The 19,595-nt window shown below is 39.6% G+C and overlaps 1 protein-coding gene across 1 annotated transcript; it reads left to right on the top strand.

Annotated features, from left to right (window-relative positions):
- Positions 1–1,210: 1,210 nt before the first annotated feature.
- Positions 1,211–17,305, top strand: LOC142203453 (ADP-ribosylation factor-like protein 8B-A). Its single transcript, XM_075274186.1, has 7 exons — positions 1,211–1,481; positions 1,804–1,884; positions 9,134–9,207; positions 9,661–9,754; positions 13,290–13,357; positions 14,949–15,019; positions 15,712–17,305. The coding sequence occupies exons 1-7, from the start codon at positions 1,359–1,361 to the stop codon at positions 15,759–15,761; spliced, it is 561 nt and encodes a 186-aa protein (XP_075130287.1). The 5' UTR covers positions 1,211–1,358; the 3' UTR covers positions 15,762–17,305.
- The last annotated feature ends 2,290 nt before the right edge of the window (positions 17,306–19,595 follow it).

Below are 19,595 nucleotides of genomic sequence, written 5' to 3'. Positions count from 1 at the left end.
GTATGGTGAGATGCGTATCTAATCCTCCAGTGTATGGTACTGTGTGCAGAGCCACATATCTAATTCTTTGATGCGTGTATCTCAGTTTGAATAACAGTGTTGGATTGCACATGTGGAGTATGGCAGTTGGAATATAAATAAAAGGCTTGCAGGTTTGCATCAGTTAATGCCGGTCATCGTTTTGGGAATATTATATCTCCGGAACGGTACGTCCGAGCGAGTTGCTGCCTGGTCTTAAACCTTCCCGGACCCCTGATCTATTTGTGTGCCAAAGTTGGTGAAGATCGGTCCAGTCGTTTAGTCGCGCAAGAAGCACGGTCAGACAGACAGAAACTCATTTTTTATATATATATATATATATATATATATATATATATATATATATATATATATATATAAAAGAGCTATATTTACATATAAAGAAATATGTATATATTTGTGTATTTTGGGGAAAGCCCAGAACATTATTTTCATTTGGACACAAGCACATGGTTGAATGATCTAGATTTCGAGTTCTTTTTGCACAGGAGGAGGTGCTCTGCTACCCAGCAATAATAGCATCATCATAACATAGATGCAGCATGAGTGATGTGGGTGTAGTCAGACATGATGCAAGCTCATCAAATTCACTATAACTGCTTACAGTCAACAAGGAGAGAAAAACAAAATAAAAAGCAATGACATAAATGTGCTGCATAATTAATAAACCATCTTATTACTTATAAATAAGGTTTACAAGAACATAGCACTGTTGTCACAGTAACAGAAAGCAATGGCTTCTTTCTCTTCATGTTGTTCCTTTCGCCATAATCTGAGAGTTTGTGTCACATCACAAGCAGGAGCATGGCAGCCAATAACGAGGCGTGTTGTGTAATAAGTGCCATAAACACCTGGACATTGACAATATATTGTAAGCTATGATGTAAATACTATTTGTAAATGACGTCACATGTAGTATTCTCTCGTACTGAAGTGTAGTGCAGGGACCAGGGTGACAGTAATAAGAGCAAAGTGTCCAAAACGTGAGTGACATTGCTATTCCCACACAGTAAGTAACCATTGTCCTCTCACATGACTCACTGGGCGCAACGTCATCACAGCCCCGCCCTTTCTCGGGACTTGAAGTAAACTTAGCATCATGTGATGTGCAGTCACGTGATGAATCATGTGCCTCCCCGCGCTCCTAGCTCCCATTACCAAGCCGGTGCTATAGGGCGTGACGTCACACTTGTCATATGACTTGCGGCCGCTCAGGACTGTGCAGTGCAGTAGCCGTCGGGTTCCGGGAGTCGGAGCGGCTGTGTTTCGCTGACCTCGCCACTACACCGCTCTTCTACCTCTGAGTCCACGGCGGCACCATGCTGGCCCTCATTAACAAGCTGCTCGACTGGTTCAAGTCTCTCTTCTGGAAGGAGGAGATGGAGCTGACGCTGGTCGGGCTGCAATACTCCGGGAAGACAACCTTCGTTAACGTCATAGCGGTAAAAGCAGTGTTGTCCCTCGTCGTATAGCGGCCTGTAGTTGTGAGCCGGTGTGTGCCTGTAGTACATGGAGACGTGCACAGCCCACGCCCAGGCTGGACCCTCTCTCTGCACACCCTGACCTATGGTCTGGACTCAGCCCTCATTATATGGGAATGTGCCCGAAGACTAGAGGCATTCCCCTCCCCCCACTGTACTCCATCATAGTGACTGTAATATTGGTATAATAGTGACTCCACTGCAGGATACTACCCTGGTATCACATGGCATGTGCAGCTAGTCCTTGTGTAATGCTAATGTCTGTCTTCCTCTTTTCCTGCAGTCTGGCCAGTTCACAGAAGACATGATTCCTACTGTGGGCTTCAATATGAGAAAAGTTACTAAAGGCAACGTGACCATCAAGGTAAATCAGTGCGCTCTTCATCTCATGTATGGCCCTTATTTCCTGTATTAATACCGCTGTATATTCAGTACTCCTTTTGGCCAGACTCTTCTATAGGATCCCTTCCCTAGGATTGATTCTTGTCTTGTTCCCTGTCCTCACCAGCCAGCTTGGGTGGAGACATTAAACCTAGGACCTGTGTTCCCCAGATAGACGTGGATCTCAGTGGTCAGAGCCCCAGCTACCAGGCTGAGCTGATCATTGCTCCCTGTTAAGGCCCTATACACTTTTATAATATGTTTCCAGGTTTGTGTTTTTTTGAGGCAGCAGGTTACCCAACTGCTTTTCAGTGGTAGTTTTGTGTATACTGTGTGTTACTTATGTTATTCAGATTTTGAGTAACAGCCTGTGTTAAAGGGGTTTTCCTAGCTCCCTGTTTCGGCAGCTTTGCCTTCTCTCTTCCTGTATACCCCTCTTCCCCAGCTTGCTGAACAGGACACCATGGAGTATCACAATATTTATGATTACTAGAAATCTAATATACTGTAAATGCAGATCAGATAGTAGCCACATGCTTCTAGAGGAGGGGATACTGCCCAAATGTGAATAGGATGAATCAGAAGGGCGAAGGGTGAACCAACATATCAAAGCTCTGATTCGGCCTGAGTATTGGCGGAGGCATGGTAATCTATTGAGGGGGCAGAGTAAAGCTACAAAATCCTTCTAGTTGGATTTCTTGAGTTAGTAGGGTTTCTTGAGTTAGTATTTTCCCCTTGTGAATTGGTTCCTCTTCCAGAGATTTTGCTGGTTTTGTCAATATGCAAATTAGTTATTTGCAACAATAAAGGCTTTGCCATTGATCCAAATTCGCATCGTCCTCATTGCTTCAAATGGCTTATTTGAATATTGACAGAAAATATATTTATGCTATGGAGGTGCCAATTTACAAAGGGAAAATTCTATTTGATTCAGGTAACCCTAACCTATTTATCTGGGACTGGGATGATGTTCTGGTGACGGACTTCTTTTAAAGGTGAGGTAGTTAGAAAGTCTGGCAGCCCTCTCTTCGTAATTTTACATGACTTTAATTGAGGATCTGGCTTTTTCCCATGCATAGGCAGGAAAGCTCTGGAAATATGGCAACCGCATATTGATATACAGTAATCAAACTTATTTGTGGGAATACCCCTTTAAAGAATGAGTACTTTTACTTCCTGGCTTAGAGACATACCTAGAACAGAGTGGATTGGGTTGATAAACTCTCCCAGCTGTACCACTCTTAATACATGATCTGCTGGAACTAAGATCCAGACTAGTTTTCGACTAAAAGCAAAATTATGCGGAGTTCACACTGAGGTTTTTGGTCCGGATTTTGACGTGGAATCTGGCTCCAAAAAACACCTCCCATCGACTTCAATGGGAGCCATTCACTTTTTTTTTTTTTTTTTTCCCACTCGTGGCAAAATGAAGCGAGCTGCCCTATCTTGCCACGGATTACACGGCTGATTCATTCATTTGGGCCTAAATCGGAGCTGGATGCCGGTGCACTACACTAGCATCCAGTCACAGCTAGCCGCAGGAGATGTTTTTTGTAAGGTTTAAATGTAGTTCGTTAATCATCCTTGGTTAGATGTAAGTTGATCACAATGGTTGTTCTTTTCCTAGGAGATAATTTAGTCTGTAGACTACTTTTGTACGCATGTTCTCTTCAACTACTTTGGCATCCTTACAATACCAATGTAGTTGAATAGAATGGTGGGGTAGGAAGCCTTTAGCTTCCTGCTGTAACACTCTGGCATCAGTTAGTGATTTCTGATGAAGACCTGCTGCAGAGCAAAGCAACAGAGCTCTGAGGGGACAAGAATGGGGTAAGTGGGTGCCCCAAGTCTGAAAAGGTTGGGGAAACTCTGTTCCAAGTAATCTGAGTCTATAAGTGTATATAGTTAAAAAGGTGTACTGAATTCAGAGCACTGTCAGCTTTGGCAGTATGTGCCTGGGAGCCAGAGATATCTCCACTGTCAAGCGAGTGGACCTTACAGCCTAGCATCCATACAGGGCTGTGAGGAAGGCCACCCCCTGTGAAGCATGGGATTTTCCCCCCCAAAAAAAAAGTCAGACCTTGATTGATGAAAAGAAATGCAACAGTTTATTTTAGGAAGTCCAATTGTAACAAAAAAAAAAATATTCAGGCTGCTGTAGCCCCGCAGGTTAATGACTATCAACTCCACCAAGGAAAAAAAAAAAAACAACTACCACCCAGCTTGGTGTCTAATGGAATCCTTTTATACCATAGTCATTTCCCATAATCCTATGCAGTTTTCTCTATAAAACACTAGAGTTGCTGCAGACTTGCCTCTTATAAGGTCAGGGCAGACGCACCCTACTACAGCTGGACTATGTAGCTGTTAGTTTTGGCACTGATATCTCCTGCAACCGGGCGCATACTGGAAAAGTCCACAGCTTTTTAGTGGCATATAATATCACCCATATAAGGTATAAGGGGGACACTTCTTAAAAAAAAAATTTTTTTTTTTTTTTTTTGCATTATAAGCGTCACTTATTGCATGATGTCTTGTAATCTATCTTGAGTAGCAGTGCATGCTTTGTGTTTACCAGGAGTAGGTTGTTGGTATGATATGTAATGTCGTCATATGTAAATCTGGAGAAAACGTGTCTTCACCCTCTCCCCCAATCTTTAGCCACATCCTTAGCAGCAGAGTCCTTTTCTCTGACTTTTTTTTTTTTTTTTTTTTTTAAACCTTTTATTTCGCAACCTACAGCTTGGAATGCATTGACTCTTTGTGCCTGATATTTTAAGCTTCATATGATTGCAGTGCAGTGTAAAAATTCCAAGCCAAGTGCAGGGCTAAAGCTCTATGCATAGTCAGTCATATGATTGTGATCTCTGATCATGTGCAAGTTTCAGATGTCCCTTGCATCACATAGCTAGTTCAGTTCACGAATATGATCATTTTAGAAACTTTTTTTTTAGTTTTCAATCTAAATAATGCAGTGAAAAAATGGATTTTTTTTGCTGGTGACTGAAGTGTTCCGATTACTTCTGCATCAAAATAACATACACTAGCTATAAATTATTATTATTATTAGCACCATTAATTCCATGGTGCTTTACATTTGGGGGTTTACATACAACCCACAAAATATACAGGTAGATATAATACTAACAATGACTGACTAGCACAGTGGGGTAGAGGGCCCTGCCCACGAGGGCTTACAATCTATGAGGGAGGGGGGATAGAGACAGAAGGAGAGGGGGAGGATCTAGGAAATTATCTAGGAGCACATGGATCACAGATACAAATAATTCTAAGCTCTGTATACATCAGTATCTGCTGGTGTCGAGTGCATCTCTTTGGAATATTGACCATACTGTATTACGCCATAGAAATAGTTTACAAATTGTCAAAATGGGGATCTGAGCAATGGAGGTGCTGATTCATAAGTCGAGAAACACCAGTTCATTCAGCTGACTAACTGATCTGTGAAGCAGGGTTTTCGTGACACTCTTTAAGATTATTTTTAGAGGATCTGTCATCAGGTCCCAAAAGCATACTTCATTCGATAGGTGCTGTCACCCTGAGCCCATTCCCAAGTGGGCAGAAGAGCTTTATTATATATAATACACTGACCCAAGAGACATCAGTTTTACCCACCACTGTATTGTTTACATGTATGTGTTCCATCCAGGAAATTCTGTATCGCCCGTACTTCCCAGGGTGAATGTGGCTGTTTCAGTGGAACTCTGTTATGATACAGTGAGTTGAATAACAGTCCGATCACTACTGTACTGAACTGACACATCATGGGATCAGACCAAAAGACTAAGATGCTGACTGACTGTCCTGTTTAGGCTAAAGCCCCATGCAGCGGAAAAGCTTTGAATTTTTTTTTTTTTTTGAGCCAAAACTGGATTATGCTGAAGGGTAAAGTATAAGTGCTTCCTAGATAATTTCCATTCCTTCTGTAAACACTCCTAGTTTTGGCTCAAGAAAATAAAGCCGTTTTTCTGCAGTGTGGGGCTTTTGCCTTAAAGAGGTCCTGCACCAGGTCTTAAAAGCCCAATGACCTACCTCATAGTGACAGTATCCTGAGCATTTTGGCATTTAGTGTGGATAAATCCATTCCATCTTACTCATTTTGTCTGTTGCTCTTCTCCTGTAACTGATCAGGCCATCTGACTTGAATGATGGCAGTGTGAGCCTACCCATAAAGCTGTGAGCTCAGTACAGTAAGTGATGTAGCCATTCGGTGAGCTCACTGCATTAGAGCTCCTTCACATTGCTGTGTTCAGCTATGGAAATGCATCATGTACCGAGTGTTTCCCAGACCTAACACCTTTGTTTGAGTACGGCTGTATATTTTTGGTTTGGCTGAATGGATTTGTATTGTGAAAGGTCCTCTTTAAACATTGTATATGAGCACTTGTCTTTGAACAAATTTTGGTATTGATTTTCAGATGGAAATATCAATGTCTCCTTGAGCAGCAGAGATGTATTTCTTTCATAATCTCTAGGGTGCAAAACAGCATATGTATTACTGGGAAACCATATGTTCACGGAGACTGTAATATGCTGCTTCCAGACACCTCCTCTTGAAATTCAACATGATTCACAATTGGGTTGAACAAATTCACTTTTAGATATTCTGTCTGATCTGTTGAAACCGGTACTATATGAATGGCCAGCTATTCGCTGTTTCCTCGCTGTCCTGTGGTAGTGACTTGGGGGTTTGACAACACATGGCTTGTATGCATGGAGGTGGATGTGGTAACATGGAGCATTTCAGTTTGATGTTGCTTATAAAATAAAAACACACGCGGCACCTTAGACACCGAAGGTGGTTGGAGATTGCTGCCAAATGTAGAGTCTTGGGTGGATTCACATGAGGTGTAGTTTTGTCAGTAAAAGCAAAATTCCTTGCAGTGTCCAGTGTGTTGTTTCACCCCCCCCCCACACACACACACATACAATAGCCTATAATTCATATTTTCCCTTCTAGCTGGTGCCACATAATGCACTGGGTGATGCTAGTTTCCAGCTTAAAATGTATGATAATTGACAGTATTTGCATATAGCTATTTTTCAGCCATTTTTCTTAAACTTAGAGAGCAATGTTTAAAATAAATAAATAAATATGGACAGAAATTGGCCCTTTATTTTAACTTTTATATTTGTGTTCATCCAAAAAAAGTCTATCGGATCTGTTTCTCTTTTTTTTTTTTTTTTTTTTAAACTTTCAGTTCTGTGTTAAACGGATGGCCATCCATTTGTGTCTCTTTTCATCCGTGTTTTTTTTTTTTTTTTTTTTTAATCCGTTAAAAGGATATTTTAAAAAACAAAACCGTGATCTGAATAGAGTCTTAGTCTTGTTGAGGAGGGAGAGATCAAGAATGGTGTAAATCTCTTCATTGATTCTTTATTTGCTGGCTGAATCCTTGTTTGTTTTTAAGGTAGAGTACGGCCATATATAATCGATTAGAAGAAAAACATCCAGCATCGGAAACCAGAGTAATAACCTAAAACGTAACATTTTATATGGTGTATTAAAAACTAAGTTTTAGGTTATCTGGTTTCCGATGCTAGATGCTTTCCTCCCTATTTTGTTTGTCTCTGACCGAGATGCTTACATCCCATTGCGATGGACCTCTCCTCACAGCTTCTCTCTATATCTTCATAGACAATGGACAGTCTAATTTTTGGAAAATGTAACATCTGCATATTGGTTTAACGCTATTATATTGAGTACTGTCAAATGTGTAGTTTGGACATATTCAATTACAAATATACCAAACAGAGTACTTTGGATAGAAACCATAATTGTAAATGTTTTTTTTTTTTTTCTTTTTTTGGTGGCAAAGGGGCTAGCTCCTTCTGGTTTGTTGTTTTCTTCCTTGCCGCACGTGACTGCTGAGACCAGTCAGCGGCTTCAGTGGAAGAGATCACTTTGAGACACTGGAGCAGCAGGACCAGACCGTGCTGGCAAGACACCTGAGCACTGGGTTTGCTTGTATAATGAAAACTTGTATATATTTTTTTCAAGTTCACTTTCTGTATCAATTCTTGTGTTTTCTGTGTTCTTGATGTCACTTTGCTTCCTTCCAGTGCATAATCAGTACATGATCATGTGACAAACAGTCCACGCCCCTGTCTTATAATGAGCTGTGCACCTGTGTTCATCACATGACATGGCCTTATTTATTTAGTGGTTTTTTTTTTTTTTTTTTTTTTTAATACATTTGAAGGAAACAAAGAATGACATCAAAGTTCTAGAAAACTGTGAAATTGATACATAGGTTAACTAATTTTTTTTGCTGAAACTGGACAACCCCTTTAATAAGCTTAGTCAGTTGTGGCATTGGCAGTAATGCATACATTGATCTTCTTTAACTTTTCAGCCTTTTACGGTTTATAACTGCTGATAGCTGCAGCCCCATTTTTATCTGCCAGATTGCCAACCTAATATAAGCTGTTTCCTCCTAATGGCCGAATCTCTGTGCTCTTACATACTGTGCTCCCTCTCTGTTACACTGGTTGAGGAGGAAGATGATGTTTTCTTCCCTAATAGCTGAGAGAATCCCTGCCTATGAGGGGCAGGTCATGTTTCATGTTTTCAGGTGCTTCATTAATATTGAAAAGTTGTAGAAGTTAAGTAATGTATTCTTCAGGAAAAGCCCAATCATTTACTTGCTTGGGCTTCCATAAAAAATATTGCAAATGACAGATGTTGGGTTTATGTACCAGAAGGACCAAGGGATTCCAAGATCACCGCCATTCACCCAATGTTGTAAATGGTCAAAACTTCTTTATTGTAGTCCAAAATAAACACCAGTGTTTTTAGTGTTTATTTTGGACTACAATAAAGAAGTTTTGACCTTTTACGATATTGGTTGAAGCGCGGTGAATCCCTTGGTCCTTCTGGTACATTGACTTGCCACCCTTTGGTGGCACAGATCCTGCAGCTCAACATCACCCAGAAAGAAACCCTCTGTTAAGCGGTTCTAAATCTATTATAGTAGCTGTGAATTCTTCACAACCAACAAAGGTGAGCGTTATTTGCCATAAATACTATCACTCCTATCCTACGGTACTTTACCATGTGTGGCTCAATGCTGTTTGTGTTTGTTTCTAGATGTTTGGTTTAGGTAGGTTTTGTTGGTGAACTGGGTTAAATGTGTTATTCCTAAATTAACCCCTTGTCATTATATTAGTTTAAATTTATGATTTTATTATTTTTTTATTTTTTTTTACAGGTTTGGGACATTGGAGGTCAGCCGAGGTTTCGTAGTATGTGGGAGCGCTACTGTAGAGGTGTTAATGCAGTTGTGTAAGTAAGGCTGTCTGTGTTGTTCTGTGGATTTATTTTTTATTTTTTTTGATGAGTATTTAAAGTTTTTTTTTTTTTTTTTTTTTTTTGTTGTTGTTGTTGTTTTCCCATAAAACAACCAATCCCCTATCCACAGGTTTGGTATAAGTGTCTAATGAGTGGGGTTTTAAAATTGAGATGCCATTCATAAGAACTGGATCCCTTGTAGCCCTAAAATGGATCCGTAGTTGTGCATGTGTTATGGGACTGCCAGATATACATCCTTCAGTAGTCACATAGAGAGCAGATACTTTTTCAAGCCGGCTAACGTGTTCACACCTGCTATGTCCTAAGCATGTACTTGTTCTGCAAATCAAATGAAGCTTTCATCCTGAATTTCTCCCGATTAAAAATCGTAGATGCATCTTTTGAATGTCTTCTTTTTTAATTTTTTTTTTTTTTTTTTTTCACCAGGTACATGGTAGATGCAGCAGACTTGGATAAAGTGGAAGCATCAAAATATGAATTGCACAACTTGCTTGACAAGCCTCAGTTGCATGGCATTCCTGTAAGTATGTATGTAATGGAGATAATGGTCTGTGTGTTTTGCTTTCTCAGGATTGCAGTGCAGCTATTTGGCTACATGTTTTAAAGGGACCTGTAACTATTGCACAGTTTTGATATGTCTAGTCAAAACACCATAAACGTCATGTAACATGGCTGACAGTCATTGACGGTAGTTCAGTGTGTTTTGCCTCCTTGCATGCTATCCTTCTCAGTGAGGTTTGGTTTATTTAGGACTTACTGGCTAAAAAGCAAGTTTCCAGGGGAAAAAAAAAACTTGCTACAAAAATGTGTATTGACATGTGCTCTGTATTTTTAAAACCTGTAATGTGCTTGTAATTTCCTGTAGATTTATTCTATCTGTGAAGGGATTCTGAAAATCCCCATTCATTTCAATTGTACTACTTGTTGAATATTTTTGGTTCTTGTTCTACACTGAAAATCCACATTTTCTTACCGATAGCATTGTAAATATGGATTGTGGAAGTGGTCTTCTTTAAAGAAAATCTGTAATGTCCTCTTAGATGTGTGGTATTATATACCTCTAGAAAAAGGTGACAGCGCACTGTCCACACTCCCGTTATGCACCCCGATGCTGGAGATATTGGTGCTGTTAATTTTGGTATCCATATCTCCCCACTGGCAGAAAGGCGGGCCTTCCCAATATGTCCAGCAGTGGGAAAACAGACTGTGCTGATTACAGTGTCGTTTTTCTAGCAGTATATAATACCGTACCTCTATGAGGACGTGAAAGGTCCTCTATAACCACTTCTGGACCACCCATTGGGTCTTTATGTCCAGAAGGTAGTTGCTTTGTTCTGCAAGGATGTACCGGTATGCTCAAGCAGATTTCAGCAGCTGCTGAAACAGGGAGTCGGCTGTAACTTCAACCAGAACTCCCAGAGAGGAGGCAGGGAAGGTTTATTGCGTTCCCAATTGCTGTGTATACAGCTGCCCCAAGACCCCCCCCCAAAAAAAACAAACAAACAGTGATTAGATGTCCCCAGAGGTCTATTATGACTTTATGAGTACACAATGTGTAGGAAAAAAAAAATAAAATAGTGTCACTAAAACGCCCTTAATAAAGGTTCTAGCCCCACCCCCACCGAAAACAATACATAATAAAAATTACCTGAGTAACTGAGAGTAAAAACTATTTTAGGTCGGGGCCCCATGGGTCGAATATGCCGCAATTTGCCCGCAGCTGAAACATCGCAACGTTTTACAGTGACTGCGAAGTGGATGGGTTTCTTGCGAATTCCATGCCCACGTCGTGGTAAAAACTGCGACACAGACACGTCGCTATTTCCAATACTGGCTTTGTTTTGAAAATAGCAGTATGTCAATTATATCTACGGAAACACCGGCGGTTTTCCCATAGATATAATTGAAACAAAGTCTGCGGAGGGAAAACCCTGAGAATTTTGTTTAAAAGGCTGCGAGAAAAACTGCAATGTGTTGCCACTGCGGCTTTTCCTACAGCGCCCTATAGCTCTGGGTTGTCCAGTGGGGCCTTAACCTTTTAAAGTGTGGTTTTGTGTTTTTGTAACAAAAAAAAGTGAAAAACGGACACTATTTCCATCCTTTTTTTGTTTCTATTTTCCTGGATATTAAAATATTAAAACACTTGTAAAATTAAAACCTAAAACTAAAGCCCCATGTGTCACCAAAAAGACGCAGAACTTCGTTGAATAATGCAAATGATAAAAATATTACAGCCCTCAAAACCGCACATACAAAAAACGCGAAGAGGTGTCTGGTGCTGGTTCACACATGCACCTGCTCTCCACCTGGGGATTCTGTTCCCCATTCTGTTTTATGTGAAGAGGAAAGTCCTGCAAGCAACGCTCTTTTGTCTGCATTTTTTTTGCCCCCATAGACTATAATGAGGTCTGCTGGTTTCCAAAGGTAACTGCTTTAAGTGGATTAAGGTGTGTGTGTGTGTGTGTCCCCTCAATGAAAACTCATTTACATAAACCTTCCAGGGGGGCAATGGCAATGAAATAATGTATGTCATTTAGCATTTTGGGCTTGGTGATGGGTCCTCCTCTAAGACTCCTCTGGAGTTAAAGGGGGGGGGGGGGGAAAAAAAAAAAAGCTTCAACACCCCTTTAAATCTATCTAATCAATCCTCCCCTCACTCTCCACAATCTTTTGTAATAACAATGTTTCTTCATTCTTGTATTATCCCTCCCGGCTGTGGTATTTCTCTGTCGCCCTTCTCCACAAAATAGTTATTCTCTGATATAGCGCTTATGACACCATGCATTTCACTGAGAAATATATCTTATAGACCAGGGGTGCTCACACTTTTTCAGTGTGTGAGCTACTTTATTAGCTGACCAAGGCAAAAGATCTACTGGGGTGGGCTTGTGGGCGGGTCTGTCTGTGGGCGGGGCCAGGCGGATCGTGAGCGTAGGAGACGGCGGCGTTCTGTGACCGCCCAGGAATCCCCAGTGTCTGTTTGTTCATAGCGCAGGTTGAGAGTTGTCTCTGGACACTGGCAGGCTGGGGCCAGTATCCGGAGATGACTCTCAGCCTGCACTGTGAACAAGCAGACACCGGGGATCGACCCATACGTCCTTTGCGATCTACCAGTAGATCGCGATCGATGTATTGGGCACCCCTGTTATAGACTGTATAGAATGGTGTAGCCTTTTGATTTTTAACAAAAACTTATGTTGTGTGTGTTTTTGTTTATTTTTAAAGACTCTGGGTGACTGGAGATCTATAGGTGGATTTTACTATACGTGTTTGTAGCTGTCACAATGCATACGATAAACTGAAGGCAATAACGTGGTGTCTAAATATACATTTCAGTTTGTATGGTCTCATAACATCTTTAGGCTAGTATCACTAAAGTGTTTTTTGTTTTTTTTTCAGCTTTCTCTATTTGTGTTCTGTTCATTTAAAACCCATTATTACCTCTGCTAATGTTCCATGTAGCCATCTCTCTTTTAGAAGTAACAGAACGTTCAGTATTATGCCAAGAATAGACTTTTTTTTTTCTCCTTTGGTAACCCTGAATTACAGAAATCTAATTGTATACAAGTACTCCTTGTGATTAAAATTTGGAGATACTTGGAGAGAAGATTGTATCTTGTGTATGTTATATGGGCTCAAAAGCTGTATCATTTCTTCACCCAAACCTCCCATGAATAGTGTTTGTAATATGACAGAAGAAAACCATGATAAGCAGTATAGTCAATATTGCCATATACAAAACATCAAGTCTACGCCTTCATACCATCTAGTCAGTCACTTATCATTATGTTCCCCTGTCATTGCTAATTTGTCCCATATATATATATATATATATATATATATATATATATATATATATATATATATATATATATATATATATTTTTTTTATTTTTAAATTGTGTAATAAGTGACAAATTAGGTCTTTTTTACGCAGTAACAGCATTATCACCTACCTCTTTGAGGCTCCAATTTTAAAGGGGGGGAACCCTTTGGCTAAGGTCTCACATTGCAGTATTTTTGGCTGATTTCTCCTCCTTATTTTCCCTTAACAGGTTTTAGTACTGGGAAACAAGAGAGACCTACCGGGTGCACTGGATGAGAAACAACTTATTGAGAAACTGTAAGTTCTTACTGTGGTACTAAGTGTAAGGCCCATTTTACGGTATATAGGATTTAACATTTTATGCATAGTTCTGGTTGTAAACAACTTTTCAGAAATGAATTGTGCAGGTAAATATAAGAAATTCTATAATTTATTTTATTGAAGAAATAGGTTTTCTCCTCCCACTTCTCAGGCTGAGCTAATTTTTATATATTAGTCTATGAAGAGCGTGGGGTGGGGGAGATGCTCATAATTCTGCTGCTGCTGCACTATGCTACTCTTATAGGTAACAGCCTAGAGGTACACTAATATAGTACAAAAAAAAATAAAAAAATTATAAGATAAGGAAAATGGGATGGGTGTCTTGCAGTCTGCATGTGGGCGTTGGGGAGGAGGGGGTGGAGGAGCGGGGTTGCAGCATCACCCCACTCCTGCTGCTGCCTGCAGTGGCAGGAGTAAGACTATGTGCGGGCCCTGGACTTTGGGAGAGGGTTATCACAGCGGATGCTGGGTCTGTAAAGCTCATGGCGGCTGCTCTGCTGCAGAGTGGTCACCATAGCTACCGAGTCTCCACTGTAATGTAATGCCCGTGATCAGAGTCCACTCTGATCGTAGGCTTTACTACCTAAAAGCTCCCTCCCTTACCCACAAAGTTTTAAAACTGCCCAAGGGCTTTATCCCCACTGGTACCATACCTCTGAAGTTTCAGGCTGGCTCCTGTGCGGCGATACTGTGGAGCCAACCTGTTCCTGTGACAGCTGGGAGCCTAATGAAGGCTATGACCAGCCTCAATAGTAATGTACAGAATCTCCCATAGACTGCACTACAGTTATATTGCAGTCTATGGGACTTGCAATTAAACGATTGTAGGTCCAAGCTCCCTAATAAAATAGTAAAAAAAAAAAAAATTCTAAATCACCCTTTCCCTAGAATACATAGAAAACTACAGTAACGCACATACACATTAGGTATCCCTGAGTCTGAAAATGCCTGGTCTACAAACTTGTAAATTTTTCCTGTAGGGTAGGGGGGGTGAATCCAAAGTACTGAACAGGGGGGGTGAATCCAAAGTACTGAACTGCTGTTTTGTTTTTTCACTGTTTTACCCTGGATTTGAATAAAAAATGGTTAAAGCAATAGACATTGGCCCCGCAAAAAATAGACACCTACGTCCTTGATGCTGTTGCAAAACTTAATCTCCCATATATTAAATATTTTAACACTATATATATATATATATATATATATATATATATATATATATATATATATATATATATAATTTTATTTTTGCCTATTTCCTCTCAAACCTAGGTGCATCTTATGGTTTGTAAAGTACAGTAGTTTGTTTTATTAAAAAAAAAAAAAAAAAAAAACTACAGTAAAGTATAATTGAGGATTTTATTTTCTTTTAAGTTTTTAATTTGCAGTGCCTTCTCACAGTATAAAGAATTTTGTCGTATGGATAAATGTGCATTCATGCGCTTTTTAATTTTAAGGTTTCTTTTTCTGTGTACCAATGCTATATATTAGAGAGACATTTTTTTTTTCATAAGTATGCTTCTCTTGTTTGAGATACTAATCATTCTGTATTATGTTTTCTTTTCAGAAACCTTTCGGCAATTCAGGATAGAGAAATCTGCTGTTATTCTATTTCCTGTAAAGAGAAAGATAATATAGGTATTGTCTTTTATCTGGTCATCCTGTTCTTACAGAATGGCGATTATTTAAGTTTTTCTCATTTGCAGCTACAACCATGAGGGGTGCTAGGGATATGGCAACAAATGTGATATTTTTTTTATTTATTTATTTTTTTTCAAAGTTGATCAATACGGAATGAACAATTTTCCTAGTAAACAGCAGTTCTACACATTAAAACTGTGCAGCCATTAACTATTTATGTGAAAGTTGCACGCTTTTGTAATAAAACCAGATGTCACAGTCAACGAACAGCTAAAAACCATTAAGTCTTTTCATTTGGGCTTCTGACTTCCAGATGTGAAGGGGTGATCACAGCACACATTATTGTTAGTAGCATATTCAGCAGTTTGTATACTGTGCATGCAGGAACAAAGCAGCTGAATACATTTTGGGTTTTTTGTTTTCCTATTTTCTTAAGCAATGTTGCAGAAGCCTTTGACTATTTGTATTCAGGTACCAGCATCATGCAGGGTATGTAGCTACAAGAACCAGCCAGTTATAAATTAAGAACATTTCACTTCCATATCTTGAGCAGCAAAATGTTACTGATATTTTTCTCATTTTAATACCTCATCCATTCCCTGATAGTTGTGTACCTTGTAAGAAGTTTGTGTCTTTACCTTGGGTATGATATGTTGGACTTCTGAATAAATAGACTTTTTCTGTTTCAGACATCACATTGCAGTGGCTTATTCAGCATTCCAAGTCCAGGCATTACTGAAGTTCCACCACCATACTCTGTTTCCCAGTATCTTTTTCCATTCTGCCTGTTGCATATTGGCAGATGAAAATTCAAAACCAAGATGGCTGCTACTGGAATTCACACATCATTTGGAGCAGTTTATGCAAGGTTCAACTGCTGGTTTTTGACGCTTTTTGTTTTTTTTCTCCTTTGCAGAATTGGAAATGTGGTTTGTTGACCTTTTTATAGTCGGCATTTCTTACCCTTTTAGCCCTTATCTATAGGATGACCTAAACAGAATTTTCTTCTGGTGGTAATTGGTGCACATTTAAATTTAACCCTATATATTCCATATTATGCAGATGGTAAAAGGACCCTGTTGCGATATGGGTTAACAAAGAAGTGCATTTTCCTGCCAGTGCAAACATAATTTACCTTCTGTGCAATTACAGCTCTCAACCATGTATACTGGATTTATGTATTGCATATATATAAGCTACATGTGACATTGCTTCAACTTACCAAATCCTTATATCTATCTTTGTAGTAAAAACAATGATGAGAAGAACATGAATGTGTACGTATTTGCCTTGGATACTTTTTAATTAAGTTGCTGTAAATATTACTAGAACTCATCAGGGTTGCCTTAAATATATTATGCATAATGGTGTGTGTCTGCCAAAGGTATTTTCTTAACGTGTTCAATCATTGTTGGTAATTCTACAATAAATTGCGTTTACAGCCTATATAATATCACTCTCTCCAATTCACATTTCTTTATTGAAATGGAAGACAAAAAAAGGAAAAAACACATTGCATGTGAGATGTTTAATACCTTTTTATACCCTATGCAAATGTTGTAGCTATTAATTTATGTACTTTCTTTCTAATTTCAGCGTTGAGCACTTGGAAAGCCCTTATTCTTGATATCGCTCTTACTTTCACTAGCCCAAATTATTTCCTTTTTTTTTTTTTAATCCATAGGAATCAATCCACACGGTTTAGAAATTTTTACTCTAGATTGTGTTACGTTCAAATAACACATATGGGCTATACAAGGTGACATGTATGTCGGGGTCTATTCACAATACATTAACTGATGCAAAATGATGGCCATCTCTTTACATAGTGATTACTGTATACTATGTTTTCTTGTTCCTGTCTTTTTTGCATCTGTTAGATGTTAAAAACATGATGTGAATAAAGCATTAGTTTGCCAGACATGCCACCACTATGAAATAAGCACTTTAGGAGGGCCATGTTCCTTGTCCCCATGATTTCCAAGCAGCAATTCAAAATCCAACATGGAAACTCTGACAACACATTCTTTAGTTTATTATTTGTGGTATTGCTGTTGTAGTACAGTATGTGAATGTAGTGAAAATGATTCTGTGCCTATAACTTGCTGCTCTATCACAAGCTGCCCTAAGGCACAAAACTCAGCTGTATTATACCATGGTAATAAATTATTAAGAATCTCTTATTAAGTATTGATGTTTGTCCATGCATGTCAACTGCTATCGGTTGTTACATTTGGATGAACTTTTGTCTCAATAAAAAAGGTGGAGAGATTTTCTGTGCTCTTTAGTGTTAATTCTGTTTCTTTATTACTGTTCTTGAATCATTTTAAGGGGTACCGTATATACTCGAGTATATAAGGCGAATTTTTCAGCACGGTTTTTATGCTGAAAAAGCCCCCTTCGGCTTATACTCGAGTCAGCAAAAAAGTAAAAAATAATTTATTTTTAGGAGGGGGGGGGGGGTTTATGACCAGCCTCAATATCAATGTATGGAGTCTCCCATAAAATAGTGGAAACTAAAAAAAGCTTTAAAAAAATACAAGTTGTAAATCGCTCCTTTCCCTAGAATACATATAAAAGTAGAAAATGACTGTGAAGCACAAACACATTAGGTATCTCTGTGTGTGAAAGTGCCCGGTCTACTGAATATTGGGTATCTGCAGTGCTCCTGTTCCGTCGGAAAGGGCTTAATAGCAGCACTGCAGATACCCTATATTCAGCTAGGCTGAATTACAAGTAGGGGTTACTGGTTAACAGACTTCTTTTTATGAGTTAATTGCAGAGACCTCCATTAGTCATGGAATATGCCTAGTAGACACCTAAGGTCAGAAAGAACTGATCTTTAGATCAATAAATTACAAGTTGTACCGGATCTTTTCCATCAAAACTGTACGACGAACTGCTCGGCTTCCCTCATATATACAGGTGAAAAATAAGATGATCCATCTGTGACTCTGGTGCATACTTACCTTTATAAAACTGAAAGGGGTTCTCTAGTCTCTGATTGATGGGGGTCCAACATTCAGACCCTGTGCTGATCAGCTGTACTAGCCAGAATCCAGCACTGGGCAATCTACAATGGACAGCCAGTAGCAAAATTCTCAACTTGTGGTACAGCAGAGACGCTCTGCTACGATGTACTCGAAACCATTAGTGTTATTGACAAGAAGCTGCTTCTAATAGCCAGATTAAATTCTTATTAGCTAGCCTCCACATAGCATGAACCAGTTCAAGGCGTTTGGCAACTTGTAGGAAATCAAAGCTAAAAAAAAAGTGCAATTTCTGCTGTTTTTTCCGCTTGTTTGCTTTTTTTTTTTTTTTTTTTTTATTCACTCCCCCCTTCAATGAGATTTTCTTTAATCTCTCACTTTACAGGGATTATGAAATAGAGCTTTCCATCCCTGGAAAGATGGTTAATAGATGTACAGTGCAGACCAAAAGTTTGGACACACCTTCTCATTCAAAGAGTTTTCTGTATTTTCAATACTATGAAAATTGTAAATTCACACAGAAGGCATCAAAACTATGAATTAACACATGTGGCATTATATACTTAGCAAAAAAGTGTGAAACAACTGAAAATATGCCTTATATTCTAGGTTCTTCAAAGTAGCTACCATTTGCTTTGATTCCTGCTTTGCACACTCTTAGCATTCGCTTGATGAGCTTCAAGAGGTAGTCACCTGGAATGGTCTTCCAACAGTATTGAAGGAGTTTCCAGATATGCTTAGTACTTGTTGGCCCTTTAGCCTTCACTCTGTGGTCCAGCTCACCCAAAAACATCTCGATTGGGTTCAGGTCTGGTGACTGTGGAGGCCAAGTCATCTGGTGTAGCACCCCATCACTCCTCTTCTTGGTCAAATAGCCCTTACACAGCCTTGAGGTGTGTTTGGGATCATTGTCCTGTTGAAAAATAAATGATGGTCTAACTAAACGCAAACCGGATGGAATAGCATGCCACTGAAAGAGGCTGTGGTAGCCATGCTGATTCAGTATGCCTTCAATTTTGAATAAATCCCCAACAGTGTCACCAGCAGAGCACAATCACACCTCCTCCATGCTTCACGGTGGGAACCAGGTATATAGAGTCCATCTGTTCACCTTTTCTGCGTCGCACAAAGACACGGTGGTTGAAACCAAAGATCTCAAATTTGGACTCATCAGACCAAAGCACAGATTTCCACTGGTCTAATGTGCCTTCCTTATGGTCTTTACCCCAAACAAGTCTCTTCTGCTTGTTGCCTGTCCCCATAGCAGTGGTTTTCTAGCAGCTATTTTACCATGAAGGCCTGCTGCACAAAGTCTCCTCTTAACAGTTGTAGAGATGTGTCTGCTGCTAGAACTCTGTGTGGCATTGACCTGGTCTCTAATCTGAGCTGCTGTTAACCTGTGATTTCTGAGGCTGGTGACTCGGATTAACTTATCCTCCGCTGCAGAGGTGACTCTTGGTCTTCCTTTCCTGGGGCGGTCCTCATGTGAGCCAGTTTCTTTGTAGCGCTCGATAGTTTTTGCAACTGCACTTGGACGCTTTCAAAGCTTTCCCATTTTTTTTGGACTGACTGATCTTCATTTC

This window comes from Leptodactylus fuscus, chromosome 5 (genome assembly GCF_031893055.1).
Source record: "Leptodactylus fuscus isolate aLepFus1 chromosome 5, aLepFus1.hap2, whole genome shotgun sequence".
Classification (NCBI taxonomy): Eukaryota; Metazoa; Chordata; class Amphibia; order Anura; family Leptodactylidae; genus Leptodactylus; species Leptodactylus fuscus.
The sequence above is the reverse complement of the archived record's forward strand: the minus strand, read 5'-3'. Positions and strand labels throughout refer to the sequence as shown.

Bases quoted from the DNA above. Each gene is read 5' to 3' on its own strand.
- LOC142203453 (XM_075274186.1), top strand. From the start codon at position 1,359: ATGCTGGCCCTCATTAACAAGCTGCTCGACTGGTTCAAGTCTCTCTTC. The intron at 9,755-13,289 runs GTAAGTATGTAT...TTCCCTTAACAG, and splicing joins CTCAGTTGCATGGCATTCCT to GTTTTAGTACTGGGAAACAA. The intron at 13,358-14,948 runs GTAAGTTCTTAC...TTTTCTTTTCAG, and splicing joins AAACAACTTATTGAGAAACT to AAACCTTTCGGCAATTCAGG.